At 37.1% G+C, this 20,932-nt stretch overlaps 1 protein-coding gene across 1 annotated transcript; it reads right to left on the bottom strand.

Moving 5' to 3' along the window:
- Positions 1-13,857: 13,857 nt before the first annotated feature.
- LOC144438803 (POU domain, class 4, transcription factor 3-like) lies at positions 13,858-16,630 on the bottom strand. Its single transcript, XM_078127979.1, has 2 exons — positions 16,422-16,630; positions 13,858-16,172 (listed from the first exon to the last, which is right to left on the bottom strand). The coding sequence occupies exons 1-2, from the start codon at positions 16,545-16,547 to the stop codon at positions 15,297-15,299; spliced, it is 1,002 nt and encodes a 333-aa protein (XP_077984105.1). The 5' UTR covers positions 16,548-16,630; the 3' UTR covers positions 13,858-15,296.
- Positions 16,631-20,932: the final 4,302 nt, after the last annotated feature.

Genomic DNA, 20,932 nt, shown 5'->3' with positions numbered 1-20,932 from the left:
ATTTTGTTACATTAGAAAAAAAATCGTACTAAGTTTGCTACACTATCTTGTTCGGCACAAATCTTACATTCCATTGCTACATTTTCTTTGTGTGGCGTGCCTTTATTGAAACAGATAATGGAAATCTTTTTACAATGTAGCAAAGTAAACGTTCAGTGAATATTCTGACATTATTATTAGTGTTTAGTTAATACTTTGAAAGGACCGAAATGTAATATCTCTAATGTCGACCCAGGCATCTAAATGTAGCAATGTTTGTAAGAGGTTTGCCAAGCCACACAATGAAATGTAGCAATGTAGTATAGAACACACAGTGAAACGTAGCAATGTAGTATAGAACACACAGTGAAATGTAGCAATGTAGTATAGAATCGAACACACAGTGAATTGTAGCAATGTAGTATAGAACACACAGTGAAACGTAGCAATTTAGTATAGAACACAGTGAAATGTGGCAATTTAGTATAGACCACACAGTGAAATGTAGCAATGTAGTATAGAATCGAATACACAGTGAAATGTAGCAATGTAGTATAGAACACACAGTGAAATGTAGCAATGTAGTATAGAACACACAGTGAAATGTAGCAATATAGTATAGAACACACAGTGAAATGTAGCAATTTAGTATAGAACACACAGTGAAATGTAGCAATATAGTATAGAACACAGTGAAATGTAGCAATGTAGTATAGAACACACAGTGAAACGTAGCAATTTAGTATAGAACACAGTGAAATGTGGCAATTTAGTATAGACCACACAGTGAAATGTAGCAATGTAGTATAGAATCGAATACACAGTGAAATGTAGCAATGTAGTATAGAACACACAGTGAAATGTAGCAATGTAGTATAGAACACACAGTGAAATGTAGCAATGTAGTATAGACTCGAACACACAGTGAAATGTAGCAATGTAGTATAGAACACACAGTGAATTGTAGCAATGTAGTATAGAACAAACAGTGAATTGTAGCAATGTAGTACAGAATATATCGAGCCTGGTGTCGTTCTGTTTCAAGTGACATGGTTTCTATTGTACTACTACGATCAGGAAGATATACTGAAACACTTTAAATAAAAACAAAGTATTAAGTGTCAAACCGCTCATAGATAACGATTTGTGACGTCACAACCTATCAATACAGTCGTTCGTATGAGGTGGTATAAACCCATGTACACATTTGCTTTTGTGCATTGACCAGAAAACTCGATTTAAAAAAATAAAAAAATAAACATAAACAAAACATTTTAAAATTAGACCAACTGCAAAATCAACTAGAAGCTTCCAAATTATTTTCTTTCTTACTAGAATAAGATGAATGGCGTCTAATTGTACTATATCATATACAATTTGGGAAATATGAATATAAGTTATCATTCCATAGTCTTTCCTACGGTGCTTGGGGTAAAACCTCTTTTCTTATCAAGACTCCTGACAGATATGAGACATTCAACTGTGACATCTTCCTTTGTTGGCTTTGCTACTCAGCTTTCATTTGTTGTGTTAAGATTCAATATACTTTTCTTTGCATTGACGTTGTTTTTTAATAGATGAAGCACTTTTCATAACGACTTCTCTTCTCTTGACAACAGGCCTTAACAAGTGTTTGTAATTGCCATCCATTTCTGGTAGATAAAAATACAGACAGACAAGGAGACAGAAGACAGACAGACAGACAGACAGACAGACAGACAGACTTGCTTGCTTCAGATAGATAGGTAGGTAGATAGGTGGATGGATGGATGGATGGAGGGAGGGAGGGAGGGAGGGAGGGAGGGAGGGAGGGACGGAGGGAGGGAGGGAGGGAGGGAGGGACGGACGGACGGACGGACGGACAGACAGACGGACGGACGGACGGACGGACGGATAGAGAGAGAGAGAGAGAGAGAGAGATAGATAGATAGATAGATAGATAGATAGATAGATAGATAGATAGAGAGATAGATAGATAGATAGATAGATAGATAGATAGATAGATAGATAGATAGATAGATAGATAGATAGATAGATAGATAGATAGATAGATAGATAGATAGATAGATAGATAGATAGATAGATAGATAGATAGATAGATAGACAGACAGACTGACTGGTTGATTGGTTGGTTGTTTGATTGATTGATTGATTGATTGATTGATTGATTGATTGATTGATTGATCGATTATGTACATTTCAAACCAGGCTCAACTTAGTTTCTCTTACAAGTTGAAGTGTATGATGTAAACAGTATAGCTATCATTATCCGAGTCACGTTTTTTGACTGAGAGAACTGTTGGCTCTCACACTGTGTTTTATCTCGTATATGACCGTTTCTAGTTTTCTAGACACCGTGTTGGTTAACAAGATAACAAGTATTCCTCGCGGCAAGACATAGTATGCCTACGCTCGTTGATGGTGGAACAGAGTGATGTCAGAGACCTTAGCATACAATGAGTCGAAACAAATGACGATACATCATACATGTATTTATGACCATTTATCTATCGATTCGTTGATCGTTGTAATTGCCTAAACACGTACTTTAGAGGAGTGAGGTGATTGATAGAGGGAGGGGAGGGGAGGGGGAGGGGTTGTGGACGGATGAGAAAATTCGTCTTTGAAACTTTTGTTAATTATGCCTGGTTACTGTGTTCGCTTAAAAATGGCATAATTGTATATACTGTAGTAGAGTATGATATTAAAATAATTTACATCTGCAAGGTTTGAGATTAAGTTGTTTGTCATTTATTGTGATATGTATGTATGTATGTATGTATGTATGTATGTATGTATGTATGTATGTATGTATGTATGTATGTATGTATGTATGTATTTATTTATTTATTTGCGTGCATGGACGTGCGTACGCACGTAGGTCGGTAGGGATGGATGGATGGATGGATGGATGCAGGCTTGGCTACAGTAGTCTTTACGACTTCATCATTTTTTTTAATTTGATTAATTACTTGTAAGTTGTTGAGTTTATAACAGACAAAATTGAAACTTTGAAATATTGTACCTGTTTACATTGAATGAATTACTGACATGAAATATTACAATAATTCCTAAAACATCTCTTGAATCCAAACGATTTTAATCAACGTAAAAATCATCAAGATTAAAGCTTTGTTTACAGTCAGTGATGCGAGGTAATGACAAACATACACGCATAAAGTATACGACTAGTCACCATATGTTCCCGTGTGACGTCACTTTGTGCAAAAAAAGGGTGATATATCTCGTTTCATGTGATAGTCATGTATAACATGATTTCAGCGCCAGAACAACGACGAATCAGATGACTACCCGACTGCTTAGTGTTAGAATATCGGATATATCAAAGACGGCGCTGGAAAGTGTCAATTTTCTCCCAAACTTTATCACCTTTTGTAATGCTCAAACAAAATGGGAACAACTTCAACTCCATCAATATACGGGGTCTGAATGTAGAAGGGCAAAAAAATTACATGCACGGGCCTAGGTGACGTTACTTCAGCGACCACGTGAGAAAACAACTAAGATTTGTGGCGGGTCAAGGGTTAAGACTAAGGTCAGAACCACACACTGCAAGATTTGCTATCGTTTCATTTGTTTCCTCTTTGATTTGTGTCCACATGTTTTCGTTCCTGGTGAACATTGGAGATTTAAAAAAAAAAAACAGTCAAACGCAATTTCAAATTACACCGTAAACTATTTGCCAGCATAGAGCACGTTTGGTTTCTTGTGGTTAAGTGGCTAAAAAAAGTATGTGAATGGGCAGTAGGTATTTATTTATCTTGCATTTTTCATGATTAAAAAATAAAACAACTTTCATTTTTCTACTTGAAAAAGCAATGTGAAACAACATAGACCAAGCCCGTATTTGTAACTAATCAATTGCAAACAATTATTCTAAAAAAATATGTAAAAACGTTTGTTGTTGTATACGTACAAGAAATGATTACAAACACTAAGTGGAACAGAAACACGGACTTTGTGTATGTTGTTTTTTAAAGTAGGAAAAACATAATAAAAGTGTTTTAGTGATTAAAAATATCATTAAAAATTAAGAAATGAGTATAATGATTTCTTCCATTTGAGGCAGACTTTGAATAAAATCAGGGGGAAACGGTGACAATAGTATATATTTATGTTTATACACACTCGTATCAAACATCTTTTTGCTGACAGGAAATAAGCAGGCGTTAAAATATGATATTGTCTTCGACTGAAAATCTATTATCACAAACCGTTGTGTGTGATGGCGTATGAATGATATATTGCAAAGATCATCATCACGTGACCTAACAATAATCTAATGTTGTTTTTTTCAATCATGGAATCATTCCTCGTATGATTACGATCAGCATCGAAGAAAAATATTAATCAGATGACAGTAATTTTTTTCACCTGGAAGTAGAAATTCAGTCAGTCGTAGTTTTTATTTTCGTTGTCTCGATTATCAAAATGTGTGTGTTTTTCACCCGGTAAAAGTATGATATGAAGTAATAATGTGATACCGAATGTTTTAGCTTTGTGTGTGTTCTAAAACTGTTACGTTTCTAGGACTGTTACAGTTTACTACGTGTACATGGCAAAGATCATACGAGATATTGAAACTTGACAAGAGTTCCTGAAACTTGAGAGTGAAAAAAATAGATGTGATTGTTGACCGTGGTTGTATTTTGATGACAATTCTCGATCGCGCGCGTCGACAACAAGTTTATCGTTATTGCAAAGTCTACGAGTATACTGACAGCAGCTTTTTGATTTATGGCAAAAATTAGCATAAATATGGAATTATTTTGAATACAATTTATGGAAACTAATTTCAGTATAGTATTGGGATTTAACTATCACGTCTCAGGAGTAACTCGTCAACGACGTCATGTCAACGCTCTGCACTCGAGAAAACACAGTGATGTCGTTCGTACTCCATATATAGCACTAACTGGACCTACTATCGTATTACACCACTCTGTGTAGGAATGAATATTGTGCCAAGTGGGGGAAAACCTGTCACTAAATGTCCTAAAACAGGAGTTTACATTTTCTCTCTTTTGAGGATGAATTTTCGTATGTAAATTAGACAAAGAAAATGTCGTGATGATGTTGATGGCAACTAAAATAGGGCACATACACTATTGTTCTGTACTTATCAGAATTCGAAATGCGTGATCAACGATGCGATGTAGAACTGTAGGTGAACCGTGTATTTTATGTTACATTTGATCGTCCGTGCGTTCGTTTTTAATACTGAAAATACCGTAATATCTGTCATTCTTGCCAAAATCTTCATCTTTAAAACAATCATGTTCTGTTTACCTATTTATTTTATCAAAACTGATACATAAATTTATGCAAAAGTAGAAAATATAGGTTTTTAAAATGACCAACTCTAACTATAGAATGCTGTCGCTGAAAAAGATATAAAAAACGCGGGAAATACAAGAAATATGAATGTTTAATGAGATAAGACATACAAGCCATGCACGTTTATACATGGTAATCTTATTCTTATTTACAATGCATGTTAAAATGCTTGTCTTCTGATTTCACTATCATTTTATCGTATTTTTTGTTGTTGTTTTGATTGGAGATGTACATATAAGTTTCCTTGACATGATTCGCATGCAGGGTTTCTTCAAAATGAGAGTCACATTACTTTCTCATTCAAAGACTGGCTTATCGACGGATTGACACGGTCCATCGAATCAAAATACACTACGAGTTTGGAACGTCGATAATATGTTATCAATATGCGTTGTTAATAGCAAACGAAATTATGTCAAATTCACCAACTTCTTCATCAAAGCGATAAGCTTAGTTGTTGTGTGCACTACACCACAGACATTTTAAATATCGTGAGTTCGCGAAAATAATACCTATGTTCACGTACTCAAGGGAGGTGTGACAAATTCATCGTGTCGCCATGTTTGTTGTTGTTGTTGTTGTTGTTGTTGTTGTCGTTTTTGTTGTTGTTGTTGTCGTCGTTTTTGTTGTTGTTGTTGTTGTTGTTGTTGTTGTTGTCGTTTTTGTTGTTGTTTTTTATTAAAGAGAGGAGGTTATATCATAACGATGTTATTGCGATAATGCATGCAGTGTGCGGGGCCTAATTTCGTCGATACCCAAGCGAGAAAATAAAGATATCACCTTGCAATGGGTCCAGTTTCAATAACAAGGAAATGCTTCTGCGCACGAGGGGAAATCTATCCTGGCGTGTTGATGACAGCATCGGACTCGCCAACAAAAGTGTAACTTCACACCGCACGGCTTAGATAATCGCCCCTTCTTCCTCTGACTAGTCGGTATATCATTATCCCGACCGACAATTTTGCATGACAGAATAATTTGGGATCTGGATATATTGTGAAGAGATATTTCCAAGGTTTAATTTTGGCTTTCACTTGATAGCATAATGTCTGTACGATACCCGTGGGCTAAGCTGAATGTCGGCTCTACTATGGGTTGACATGCTTCTAAAATCAACAAGGTTTAATTCCCTCGGTGGGTAATTTGTCAAACAACTACGCAGGTTTTCGCCTCATACGATTCTTCAGCAAAAGCGATTTCGGCATATCAAGTTGCTTAGCAACTATTGCTTAATTTAGAAATGGTCGGGTTGAAGCAGATATACCCCCAAAGCAAGAACGAGATGATGAAAGATATTTGAAATGGTGTAGTTTTGAGTTTTGCTTTTTGTCTTCAGCTTTTATCGCTTCCCAAAACTCATCTTAATTCATGTCGATGGTTATTCATACAACCGATATATATATATGAATGTATATTAAACTGGTTAACTATCTTTCATAACAAAAACACTCACGTGAATATGTATAAAATGCATCATAATAATACATGATTTAAAACAAATATTTCAGTGACTCCATTTTGGATTTCAAAAATGGCCAATCTGCTTCGTAAGTGTAACTCTGCCAATATGGTAGTTTGTAAATTAAAAGCAAATGGCCAATCCCAATATTGGTAGTATTTCAAAGAAATAGATTTACCTATATTTTAGGTTTACAGAGATATAAAAAAGATAGCTTAGATAGTGCAGGTGTTTGACTAGAACTCAAGGTTATAACCGACTCCTTGCTGTCATGTTCAAAGCATGTACAACGCTGAAAGAATCGTTGTACGGTGAATTCATTCAAATGACAGTATTACTTGGACACATCTACGGAAGTGAATGAATATAAAGGGAAACCATTACACTCCCGAATCCCGCTGCAAGCAATCTTGTTTCCGTTCAACAATTGCCCTTAATTTTTTCTTTGCCTTTATGACCCAATATCATTACTTACGCGAAGATTATTTGAAATTATTTTCTGTTAATAAACTAAACAGAGTTGCAGTTTTCAGCAATTTTTTTCTTCTAGAAATCGTCAAGAGTAGAATAATTTATGACTTAAAAACTTGGCACAAGTCCAAAAATCGGAACAAAGTTGGATGGGACCAAAAAAATGTATTATTTTGAATAGTTCCGCTAACATGCAGAAAATTCATGAATGACAGCGGACGATGCACGCATTTATTTATTATAGACCGGTTTTAAAACTCGTTAGAACTGAAGTCCTGCGATTTCTCTGTTATAAACAAAAAGAAGGGCGGGAAAACGGGTGTAAATATCCCCAAACTTTTGTTTAAAAAATTTCGGCAACAACTTGATTGTGTGATAGTTGTAAGCATCATTCAGACAAATATTATTCACAAGATGTGGTCGGCTGCAGCTCTGTTCACTGTATATGCATTCAAGCATATCAAAAGATGAAAACAGAAGGTTTTGTCCTAAATTTTGGCAGTATCGCCAATTAAGGAATGAATGAAACAACTCAAGAGATAATTAAAATGCATTTATTTCTGGGAGCCAAGATTGAAACGTAAAAAAGAAAGCGGTGATGACTTAAGGTCGCTTCTTTGTGGAATTCCACATACCGCCATGGACAGCCTGGCGGGCATTGGCTTCACTAAATAGAATTTTAATAATTAACAAAACAAGACAATATCGCACAGATAGACGAATTGCCTTTAAATTTGTTTCCACTTATTAATTTGATTGAGAAATTTATAAACTTGAATTATTCAAGTACACCGTAGCTGTTCAGGTGTTGGGTAAAACGGATAGAAGCACATGTCGGCACACGACGAATGAGTTCTTTGTTCACCAATGCAAGCAATATTGCTGAGTCTTCACCATTGATTGGGCCTAGAAGGGCTCTGGATATATGCATATTGCCGCAAGCCTCGCCGTCAGTTCGGTAATTTCATAAATTGCATAAATTTTGAATGGGAAAAATTCCTCGTCTCTGCAATGTATCTCATTTCACGAGCTCCGACCAGACTTTTATCATGACTTGACACCATGATCGAGAAGGATAACTTTAATTGTTTGTCTGCCGGTAGTCTCGTCTCACTCTGATTTGAATGGTCATATCATTTTAACGAAGACGAGAAAATTAGCCCACGTAATTGCTGAATATCATTCTATTTAAATCTATACAAACATCATTAATTGATTTGATTTGAAACTAAATCACTTCATTGGAGAGTACAATGTACAGTCTACACCAAAATCACATCACTTCATAATTTCCATCCTTTTTTTTCCAACCTCCCTTTCAGGTTGGAATCGGTCATCGCAGATGATTTGTTTTGAGTTATTTCTCTTCATTGTTCCTTACTAATTGTCTGGTTTAAGCTCAAACATTCTCAAATAAAGTGAATTTTTATTATTCATCTGTACAAATAGGTCAGGTGCTTCCCCTTTCTACTTCAGACGCGTTTTTTAACTTATGTAAATGAAATTCACCATGAGTAGTGAGATTAGATATCCAGACAATACATTATAGTTTCACCGAATCGCTTTGTTACATTTTTTATCCCTAATGACAGCTTTCATGAATGTTTTCAATTGACAATTGTGTAATATATGCAAACATGCAAACAGTCTCGTAAAACTCAATCAAGATGGTTGATAAAAAAAGACAGCAAATCGGAATAAATTGTGATATTATTGCAGATTACAGAAAATTGCAATAACTCATTGACAAAAATAAGTGAACAGAAATCTGGCTTGAATGTCTGTCGTGAAAGGGTGCGTAAGAGTGTGTATATATGTTAGAAAATGGTGTTTTGTGTTGTACGTTATTGAACAGGTGTGCAGTGTTGAAATTTCATGCCGGATCGGAGTTGAAATTTACGGATCATTTGCTTGACGTGTTTTGTTGAAAGAATGCATTATCGATAGAAACTACATTTTGAATGCCCAACTGTCATAAGAATGAATAACAACGTCTGTCTGTCTGTCTGTCTGTATGTATGTACGTATGTATGCATGCATGCATGCATGCATGCATGCCTGCCTGCGTGCTTATATGCATGCATGTACGTACGAACGCATGTATGTATGTATGTATGTATGTATGTATGTATGTATGTATGTATGTATGTATGTATGTATGTATAGGTGTATGTATGTGTGTGTGTGTGTGCACGTGGGTGCGCGCGCTTGTGTGTGTGTGTGTGTGTGTGTTCCCTATGAAATCAAACCAGCACATAATTAGAAACTATTACAGGAATCAATTTAATTAAATTTTAAAGAAATGACAAAATTCTGTATGTAATCATTCAAGATGATGTGATGCTTGTATTTGCCCCTTGAACCTTTGACCTCTGCATGGCTAACGTCAATTGTTTCAATATTTTAGAATGCACAGTCGTAAACATCTGCCAATATCCAATAAAATTTTGACCTGTGATGAAAAGATTACCAATCATTCAGATCAGAATATCATTATTTACCAAATAAAAATTAATGAACGTGAATATTTCAAAGCGTGGCTGATGATCATTTTTTAATATGAGTTAGGAAACATCCCGAGACAAGTTTAACCCTACTTGACCCGACGATGAATTTAATATTGAAATAATCGAATTTTGTCAAGTACAATCTATATGTATTTGAAAGTATTAATTTTTGAGATAGTAAATTGTAAGTTGGAGCAAAGGTACCTGCTGATGTGTAAAATCGTTAAGTCAAACCAGCGAAACACCTAAACTGGTCGATATTCAACAAATGACAATTGATCCAGGTTGTGTTTGCGTATGATGTGAATATTTGAAGACATGGGGGGGGGGGGGGGGCAGTTACTAAATGTGCTATGTTATCGCGAGTTTAACAACGTTATTGTTATGAGTGAAGCAATGGACATGATGTACATTTCATTTCCTGTATGTTTTCCATAAAGTACATATTTCCATTTTTGAAAAGAGAAACACGGTCATATGGGAACGAAGTAATACATTGATGCGATTATTGCAGAAGCTTTAGTCATCATTTCAAAATAAATTATGAATTTATCCATGACAACGAGATTTCCGCATCGTTCAACTCTTTTAGTGGTGAGCCAATTATATTAATAATAAGGTTAAAATGTTAGCAATTATATAATTGTAACTGATCTCCACTGGTTTCATTAATTTTATTGGTAGGTGCAGAATGTTGCGCTGAGACCTTCGGTGGTACAACAAACCCAGCTACGTGTCGACAAACTTGGTAGTAACGTACGCAAATGAAGTGTAGATGTTCGGGCGTGTTTTAGCAACGACATGTCTTCTAATCAATCACAAAGATTGTTGGTTTTGTCATTAAAAATAGGAAAGATGAGCTCTGGGTTTTACAGTCATCTTTGTGTTTATTAACACCCTGTAGAATTGGAATCGCATACCGGTTGGTCGCCCTGTTTCAGTAATCAGTCTCCTTACAACGTGACTAGGGTTGATAAATACTGAGCTACAGCACCGTTGAGACGACCCAAAATCCTTCAATAGTTGGTGAAAGTCTACAGTGACTAGGCGATGAAATGACTGCCTGTGACCTTATCACCGTCAATGCATTTTATCTCTGTCCACAATCGAGCAGTGATAGTAAGCTGCTCTGAATGTCAAAGCTAACAGCGCTAAAGCGACGTACAGACATCAAAATACTGTTGACGTGGTGACAGTATAGCGGCACTACATATGTTCTACTGAATCAAAGTGACACTGATGGCGCGGCCGGCACTGAATATTTTTTCGGAGTTCATCAGAATGTAATTTTCGTGTTTTGAGTGATGTAGTTTGGTTATTGATACTGATTATTCAAGATCTATTCTTATAAGTCAGTGTTTGCTTTTACTGTTTACATATATTGACTCTCATTGAGTGTGTAGGTTTTCAAACTATGGCTTCAGTCAATAATATTGTAATTGTATGAGTTCCTCCGAGTCCCTGTGCTGCTTGCAATGACTGTTAAAACGGTACAGCCATTTAAATTCAATCGTACTACAAGCAAACTTTATATCTCTTTCTCATACACATTTTTCTCTGAAATTTTTCACTAATAAGCTTATGCTTTATCTTCGTCAATATTTCAACAAAATTCAGGTTGCACCGTTTATACACATATATATATATAATGTGAAGATATTTTAAGAGAAACGCACAAATATTCCTTTGATATCTCCTTGAATTACTTCAACGATGAGAGGATAACGAATTGATTTTTTGAATGTGAGAGTCATAATATATATCATGTCGCGAACCTGGCGAAATTGAGGGTTTATTTTGAATGTTTTATAAGTAGTTTAAGAGTAAGCATTAAAACATAAAGTAGACACTTTTGTGATATAAATTGTGTGTTTTATGGAAGTAGGTATACCTCTGCCTATTGTGTTTTGATAGCTGTGCACAATGGTATTAGACTGTGAGTGAAAGATGATGTTAGCATTTCTGGTCTATTACACGTTCTTGTAAGCTTTGTAATATAGTTGACAGGAATTACGGCCTCTATTATTGCTAATCCGTTGAAGATGACATTTAATGAATAACATTATCACTGTTTATGGAAGCACAAATTTTGAAACGGAAGCAGGTGCGATGCTTAGGCATTAGTCTCTTTTACTTCAGTATATTTACAAAATACATTATCTAACTATTTGAACTTTTAACTAGTGTCCATACAAATATTTATTATTGCGCTTCTAGGGCTTTTTATTCAGAGACACACACCTGTTTGAGAGGTTTTTCGTGCATGTTGATGGCGTTTTGGGACACCACTCCGGATTGACTTAATATAGACGTACTACTCAGCGTGGTGGATTGGTTAAGTAGTGCGTTTGCAATCATGTGTCCCCTACACAAAGCATGTGTACTGGAATACATAGACATATGTACTAATGTTTTCATATTAACTGATTCAGCATACCCAAATACAGTGAGCTTGAAAGCGGCCCTAGGGGAATAGCACAGTGGAGTCGATCTCGATAAGTTCCGCAGCAAAGACAAGATGCGAGCGTTGCACGCTGCACACTGGCTGCCGCCCGTTGTTGTTATACACAAACTCAGTGATAATAGTTCGAGTGAGTGTGCCGCTTTGCAAACTGGACACGCGTCCTTTCAAACAAGTTAAATGTACCTTCTTGTAGCAAAGCTGCTGGGGTTACGCCAATGCATTCACATCGATAAGGATCTCTCTCTTCCACTATAATTGACTAAATAAACCTTTTAAAGCGCTTTCACCAGCTTTTACGCGCATAGAGCAAAGTGATGTTTTCAAGTTGATACCCATGTTTGTGAGCCAACCGTGGGGAAGAGCCTTGTCCCCTGGGTAGGTACCTATCCCAGTGGCAGCCATTATTAGCCATATCCTTGCCCCCTACGGCATAGTAGGGTTAATTGATAGCGTCCTTTCTCTACGATCCCGTTGCTGTTTTGCCAATCATACCTTGATAACCGTCGTGTTTTCAAAACTATCCCGTGTTCTGCTACTTCCTCTTACAAGATAATATAAATAGAAGAAACGAACAAGTGATCACTCAATGACTCATCATTACCAATGCACATATCCGACCAAAGAACAATTTTACCGGACATAAAGTAATTTCAGCTCTCTTGTTGACTATTCTCCACCTGTAGTACCTTTAGTAGAAGCCATTATTGTTGTGTATTTTAAAAGCTTTCTGGTAATAAATTTCCTCCCCTTTTTTTCTCAGTTTTTTAATTTTTCTCCCCATATCTACCAAGAAGCTGATGTTAATTATACATGTATATATATATCATGAAGTAATTTGCATGTGTGACCTTTCTCACGTTAACTTAATTAATTATTTTGATGGCTAAACACTGCAATATATTACTAGGTTGGATTTTGTTTTGTGTTGCTGATATCCCATGGGGGCCCCAATGCATGATGCATCTAAAAACCAACAGGAAAGAGTAGAGCATGGCAAACGGAAGGCCAACTTTTATAGAAAGCCGTAAGGCTTCATTGCAACACCACCTTACTACTAGTACTACTATATAGATTATATACAATAGACCCAACATTGTCAACAACATCGGTTCAAATTTAACGACTTTCTCTCTCCTTCTCTCTATTTTTTTTTCTAAGACAGGGTTGTCAGCAAGTCAAAAGGTCGAAACAGAAAGAATATCGTTTAGTGTACAGCACGAGTCTTATACTAATTTCAGTGAAGGCAATTAGTGTTGAACATTCATTTCAATACATGATTAATCACTCCAGGTTTCCTATGTTTGCAGACTCGCGTGCCTTACCAAAACTGACCTTGTTGTGGACAAAAAATAGACGAAGTTAACGATTTTAAAGACAAGAAGGCAATGCCGTGTCACACTTGTAAAGTGTTTCTGGTTATACTATAAAGTGGTAGGGTATGGTACTATAGTAATAGGGGAACGCATGCACGGCCTAATGGCTACCATAATGGGCTAAATGTAACCCATTACGAAAACACGTGTTTGTGCCAACTCTAGTCAATACACTCGTTTCTTACGTTTACAACATAATATTGTTATATTTATTATCGAACCAACAGCATTGGCCTTTTACCGTGATAGGAAAGCCAACAGGAAAAAAAAGCAACACGCACACACTAACGATAATACGTATGGCAATCGTAATAAGGATTATATACAGACAAAATTTGAAAAAATCACTCTTTTTTATCTTGGTCCAGAAAATCACCCTTGTATAAATATAATATGGAATTGTGGATAGTATTATGATATGTTATAGTTGAATTTTCAAGGATGCAGCCAGCAAGACTGTGTCACTGATAAATTACCCTTTATCTACTACGGAGTAGGCAAAAATAATTGGCTCCGCTTGGTTGCCAAAGTCGTGAAAACCCCCATCGGAATTGGTGAATCCGCCTGCTGTAGGCACACTTTCATAGCGAAAAAAAAGAAAGAAAAAGAAAACATGTATACTGTACAAAAAAGCAAGCAGTAAAATTCCTAACACTGGTTCACATAACGTGATGTGGGATGCTCGTATTCAAAATGTAAAAATTCTGATGTCGTCTGCTGTTATGTTTTATCAATGAAAATGAGAACTACAAAATGATGTCCCATCGTACGATAAGCTACTACACACACACACTCATTAAAGTGAACGATCGGGCTAATATAGCATACCAATTCACTTATAAGTAACATATGAAACCCCTTAATAACACTATCACTGCAATATTTAAGGTAATTTTGGTACATTGGCGGCCGTGATGAATGAGATCGTTGGTTGTGTTAACAGATTACGGGAAATAGTATTTTCTGCTCTTAGACTAGTCTAGACGTTCACTGTTTTGGAAAAAAAAACATACGTACATTCTACGGAATGATATGACATTCTCATTTCACGACCTCTGTGTAAACATATCATTATAGTCGATCTAGTCGGATTTCGATAATCCTGAAGAGTTTCAAAATCTACATACGGATTAAGATTTCACTGGCCGTGTTCTCTCCTAGTCGATAATCTATTGTTAGTCAGGCAGTGAAGATGGCCTCTATTGTCAACACACCGTTCTGTATTCAACTGTCCCGCTTAACGTGTTTTCTTTATGCACACTTTATAGGCTTCGTCAAAGGGATGGTCGAAAGTGCGCCATACTAGAAAGTGACAAGTGTCCCTCATTCCACCCACATCGTACCATGCCCGTGTCAGTTCATCCTTTTTTTGTGCGCGAAGTAAATAAAAATTATAAAATATATTATAGCCTTTCTTATAAATTATAAAGTTTCTCAAAGAATACTTAAATACTGCACCATTTTTTTTTTACAAAAAGGAGTGCCAAACTCATAAAAAATACGACAATATCACAGCAATGTCAGTCAATGAAAACGTTACAGAAATATTACAATACCGCACCAGCAGCGTTCAACAACTGCGTCCTGATCTCTAGTGGCGTCTGGTGCTACGCTCCTCAAAGCTTCAATATAGGTTTTTTTCGGACAGTGTTTTTTCTCATGATCAAAGTTTTTGTTCAAGCCCGTCACCTTCCTTGTGCTGAGAATTTCATCCTCTTCTGTTTTTGTCTTTGATTGCAGAACCAAACCCTGACGACATTTTTCTTAAGATCCAACTTCTCTGCTATTGCGGCAATTTTTTCACTGGATGGTCTCGGTTGCACTGCAAAATACGCCTCCAATGATCGTTTCTCGGGTGCGGCAATGCTTGTACGTTTACGTTTCTTTTCGCCGTTGCTGAAAATATCGGGGTTTTTCTCTTTACTTTTGGCAGATTTCTCGGCTTCTTCAAGCCAGGCACTAAGTATAGGCTTCAATGCTATCATGTTATTATGGCTTAGTGTCAACGATTCGAATCGGCAAATTGTGCTCTGACTGAGTGAGCCAACACCTGGCAATTTGAGGTTGCCTAGCGCATTCCCAACATCGGCCTGTGTCACACCAAGTTTGATACGGCGTTGTTTGAAATGTTCGGCGAATGCTTCGAGTTCTCGTGGGTCTGTGTCGAGGTCTGTCATACCATGGGGCATCATTGAATGTGGCCCCATCAAACCGTGAGATGCGGGCGGAACTCCGACGTGACTTTGGTGATGAGAAGTCATGGCTCCCGTCATGGCCATAGATGTGATGCTGTCCCCTATACTGGTCAACGGCATCGCCGTCGACATACTCATGGACATAGGATCTCCCAGTAACGACTCGGCATGGTCATAACCATGATGAACACTTCGTGAGGTAGGCGCTGACAAATGATGGTGATTAATATTACCGCCGTTCATGTGCGGATAACCTGTGTCGTTCTTGAAGCTCATACCCGGTGGACCCTTCGACACTGCGTCAACTGCGGCTAAGGCTTCGGCTCGTGCTAGTAGGCTATCATCCAATCCGCCGAATATATTGCTCTGTGAAATTGCAAATAGATGCAAGACAGTCAGAGGGGAATTCTGATAAGACAGCACACTACACATAACAGGAATAAAATTCCAGCTTGGGTCATAAAATATGAAACAGTGTATACATAAATAACGTGAAGAGAGAAAGTGAACAGTGATAGTCTCCATCAGTTGTGGGTATTCGGCTATGAAAATAACACACAAGTAAAAGTAGAAGAAACTAAAAAAAAAAAATTTCTTGTGCATAAATATACATACCGCAGCACTTGACATACAATGTCTTCTCATCATTTCGGAGCTATGATCGTGATGACGGTGTAGAGGCGCGTATTTAGGAGTAGCCGGTATCGGTGGGTGCATACTGACGTGGTCCTTCGTTTGCATCACAGCAGTAGAACTCTGAATCGACGCGCAGCCCTCGTCAAAGATGTGTACGCGATAAGGGGGTCGAATCGAAAATGGTTCTGTTAACTGGTGTGCACGGGAAAGAAACCTTTAGAAAATATAATGCTTTGTATTGCCATCAATACACCTGCAGCTGTTCTCATATATTCATAGGCTGACGTCACGACGCATGCGCGTTACCGGTTTTAAGGCAATAATTTTACGAAGCTTACTGGACAGCGAGTGGACCATTGCAAATGAACGGAAACGCCAGGGAATACTGACACACAATGTAACATTTTAAAACTCCCGTAGCAATTAATATCCGCGCCCGACGAAACGACTGGACAATTTGCGCCAATAGTCGGTCGTCTGGTTAAATGCTTACAAGCGATACACTTAGTAAAAGCTAATAAATGCAAAATGTTAACCCTCCTTCAATTTTTTTTAGCCACATAAAGAAAGATCATCGAATTTTTCACTTGTACGAAACGAATGTATTTCTTCTCGGTTTGAACTATTCATACAGGTTGGCGAAGCAATGAAAACACACTGAACGAATGAAAAAACACGGAGTTACAACCCTAGCGCGAGAAAATCGTTAAACTATGACGAATTACAACACGAGGTAATGAATACAATGAAAGGGTTTGAATAAAAAACAGTTTGTTTTGTAGCGCCAATGCTGAATAATCTGTCGAGTTCCCATCGCTCTACCAGCCTACGAGTCACCACCAAATTTAATAGTAGTAATGATTGTACTGCCAGTACAGCCAGATGCCTTTCAAAGCGTTCCTCATCAATTTTGAAAGCTTCAAGACTGCCGTTATTTATCTTACAGGTGTAGTTTTAACGGAGAGGTAAACTTGAAGCTTATGTTTCTGTGCAAGTACTATAATACCCTACACCTATATATGTTACTATAGAGAGACTCGTCCTCTGATCAAACCTAGATGTTCGGTTTTTGTGACGTGAGAAAGACGACAGAAGCTAGCAGAACCTGTCAGTTACCACAGAGCGTCAATAACAAATTGTGATGCGACTGAACAAACTTTATAGTAAAATAAACGCTCGACTTCAACATATCAAAAGCTACAAATATATATATATAATGCCCAAGGGGTGTATATATTGTACAAAAATGTCACACGGAAGGGAGGGGGTCAGAATGAGAACTCAACGGGTTTTTAAAAAAATCGACTGAACAGCATATATTGGCGATTGTTAAGGTGTTATATTAAAACTACATTTTCGATTCTTCCCCGTGACGTGTCTGCCTGCCCTCTATATGAAGACTCCACTGTTTAGTGTATGTGTACTTTGACGTAACTTCTCACCGATACTACAACTCGACAAATTCCCCCGTATTTCATGGTGCCTTGTATGGTAAGCTGAATTCAAAGCCATGATTGTTTTAAATACATCTGTCCGCAGTTATTATTAATATGTATTGTTTTCAGTTTTGTGAAGTAACGTAGCATCTTATGACTGATAAGATAAGATATTTGAAATGGTAACGTTGCAATACGAATTGTAAAGCATGTTAGTCCCCATTTTGAACAATGGGTGTCCTCCACAATAAACAATCGGAACAATAGAATCATTGGGTAATACATACACCATTTGGGGTTGGGATTGTAAGTACATCGTACTTTTGTTTTAAAATGCCACAGTTGGAGAAAACATGCAGGTTGTTGAGAAAAGTCAGCTCTCTGGTATCTGTTAGCTAAATATGTAGGATTGTATTTCTAAGTTTTGGTTTGAGTTTTAAAGAAACCAAATTAAAAGATCAATGATGTGTGCTGAGGTAAGCAACTCTCAAGCGGTACTTCGTCACTTGCTAGTAACTGTCGACAACTTGCAAAGGCAATGAAAGTAGCGTTGCATATTTAATGTACAGGGTGAGAAGACTAGTCTCCCATGTCGCTTGAGTCTACGATGCTTCGAAACGGGCATCTTTCGTGCGTAATGCGTAGGGATACCATAATCTAGTAAGCAAAAAAAAAACTATCATCGCAAGTCTGAGTCCCGAGTTTTTAGCTCAGTGTAAGTACTTAAAACGGACGTAGATCAAATACAAGGGCTAATCGTTCTGTGCAGTACTGAAGAGATGAGAGATAAAGTCTGTATTTGGCCGGACGGGCAGCAGCGTTTAACGGCATAACACACACTGTTGGAAGCGCATTACTGCATGAGTAGAATACTCACGGTTTCAAGAGAAATACAATACAGATGGGCCTTAATACTAATATTGTTAAAATTCGCCAAAGAACAGCATATTCTCTCAGGTTCACTGGGTTTGGGTTTTTGTCACATGCAATTAGCGAAAGCGAGTGTTTTCAGTTTAATCAGTCATAAAGGTACGGCCGAGATGTAGCCATCATGTTTTCCAGTTGGGCGAACTAGCGATGTTTCACTTGGCTGTCTTCGACGAATGACCAATAGAGATAGAGAGAGGTTTACTGATGAGGTCACAGTTTTTACATGAGTGTCAGGCATAATTACATGGTTCTATCTTAACGCCGAGTGCACACAACATCATCGAAAACTATCACTGTGTTCAAATAGAATGACGATCACAGAGTTTGCTCTCTAAGCAATGTCGCAACCAAACAAAGAAGTCATCTTTCACGGGGATATCTAAAACATGGACATTTGATCGATAGAGTAAGACCGACGTATGAATTTGAGCAAAATTACTAATGACAAAGTAAGATCCACCATAGTCTCCTAAAACCCCTGACTGTGATAAGGGATGCATCTTCGCCTCCTTAATATCTTTGCGTAAAATAAAGTCGGATAATTCCATTTATTTGCGAAACTGCTATCCACAGAAGAAACATCCGTCCAGAAACGATCACCAGCGGTCATAAAGCGCTAATCACTATCGGCAATCGAATCGCCGTTCAGACTGTTCCTTGATAATGATTTTTTGTGACCCGAGAAATAAATTTTACCGAATAGAGAGCCGAGGTGTAATACGGAATAGTGATCAAACGTGTCGGATCGTCTCAACAATGATGATGGGGTGTAGCATTCGACAGGTCGGGCATCTCGTCGACATTTTCAATTATAGCGTCGAGTTTGGTGAATGGCTATACTACATGTTAAGTGCAATGTAATTTACAACTAAATTATTATTCCGAAATTAAAAATTCGTGTGAGCCACACATCCATCACAATAACTCGACTCGCTTACATTCATCAATGCATTCGAATTTCAAATTTTACAATAATTTTTTTTTGACGAAACTGATTTTATCGGCAAGTTTCAATGTTTTCGTTCAATGAAGAAACAAGTGTAATATAAATCTTTAGTATTTACGGGAACTCTTTATCGAATCTGAACTTTATATAAATTCAATATCGAACTGACTTAAAGCACGCACGTTACAATAATGCAAGATTTGTAGTTTCAACATAACACACGATAGTACGTTTGTTGTGTATTGACTAAACTTTGTAGAAGAGGCGAGCCTTCACTTATGATATACATATATATATATTGATGTATAACTACCGATCTGTACAGTGTCAATAACAAATCATAATGCCCTCCTATAGACATTGATTATTATGTGTTATGCCGACTTGAACTCAAGTGCTCGTATTGTATCGTTGTACGCCATGCGGCGAGCCTTCTGCAAACCGACATTTAACCTAACACTACAACTCTTAATGTGACAATTTCTAAAACATAATGATTATTTTTTTTGTCCATCGGCGAACATCCCAACAATTGGTAGGATATCGAATCTTTTAAACAGTTTACGACTGTTTTCCGGTTGGCGGTGTACTGATTTGGGTTGCCATAGCAACGAGTATCAGACGTGTCGATGGCAGATGTATCATTTCGCAAGAGAAATATTTAATTAACATATCGGTATTAAATAAACCGAGTTTTCTTTGTTTCAAAGCGGAGCGAACGCTAAAAGGTGTTGAGACGCAGAGCCAATTTAACATACATTGGAATATTCTGTACAGTAACTATAATTTCACTGATTTTACCACATTGTCTGTCAAAACATGGCCTTCCACTTAAAAAGTTTTACGGGATTTGAAAAAGGGACTTGCTCAAATGCGTACTTCTGAAACATTCTTTGAATACTTGTTTTATTTTGATGTTTTTCCACTTACACACACACAGACACACACACACAGACACACACACTAGACAGACAGACAGACATACATACATACATACATACATACATACATACATACATACATACATACATACATACATACACACACACACACACACATACATACATACATACATACATACATACATACATACATACATACATACATACATACATACATACATACATACATACATACATACATCCTTTATTTTGGCTCCTTTTTTGTGCTGTGTTCAG

This window comes from Glandiceps talaboti, chromosome 8 (assembly GCF_964340395.1).
Source record: "Glandiceps talaboti chromosome 8, keGlaTala1.1, whole genome shotgun sequence".
In the NCBI taxonomy this organism is placed as follows: domain Eukaryota; kingdom Metazoa; phylum Hemichordata; class Enteropneusta; family Spengelidae; genus Glandiceps; species Glandiceps talaboti.
This window is presented reverse-complemented; position numbering and strand designations above follow the sequence as displayed.

Excerpts from the sequence above, each read along its gene's own strand:
- LOC144438803 (XM_078127979.1), bottom strand. The coding sequence starts at position 16,547 with ATGCAAACGAAGGACCACGTCAGTATGCACCCACCGATACCGGCTACT. Across the intron at positions 16,173-16,421 it reads ATTGTATGTCAAGTGCTGCG|AGCAATATATTCGGCGGATT; the intron begins GTATGTATATTT and ends GCAATTTCACAG.